The following is a 265-nucleotide window of genomic DNA, read 5'->3' as shown; positions in this document are numbered from 1 at the left end:
TTTTGCTTCTTTGTTGCTGCTGCAATGGTTTGTCTTCATATTATACTGAGATTTGAGCTGCTGCTGCTGCTGCTGCTGCTGCTGCTGCTGCTTGTCTTTGTTTTTATGGGGTATTTGTCTCTTCCTTTTCTCCCCTTCCGCATGCAGCAACTCTTCTGTTTGATCTCCGCAGCAGCTTTGTTTGCTGCTCGTTGCTGCTGTCTTTCTCTGTCTGCTGCAGTGACCTTTTGCCTCTTGTTAGAGGCCCAGCAGCAGCAGCAGCAGC

At 49.1% G+C, this 265-nt stretch overlaps 1 protein-coding gene across 1 annotated transcript in view; it reads right to left on the bottom strand.

Moving 5' to 3' along the window:
* Positions 1-35: 35 nt before the first annotated feature.
* Positions 36-265, bottom strand: part of EMH_0092590 (uncharacterized protein) — a gene marked incomplete at both ends in the record, with an annotated part of 837 nt that continues 607 nt past the window's right edge. The window contains one exon of the mRNA XM_013501858.1: positions 36-265. Within this exon, the coding sequence (XP_013357312.1) occupies positions 36-265 (230 nt within the window).

Source organism: Eimeria mitis, genomic scaffold (genome assembly GCF_000499745.2).
Source record: "Eimeria mitis Houghton genomic scaffold, Emh_scaff7748, whole genome shotgun sequence".
NCBI lineage: Eukaryota > Apicomplexa > Conoidasida > Eucoccidiorida > Eimeriidae > Eimeria > Eimeria mitis.
The sequence above is the reverse complement of the archived record's forward strand: the minus strand, read 5'-3'. Positions and strand labels throughout refer to the sequence as shown.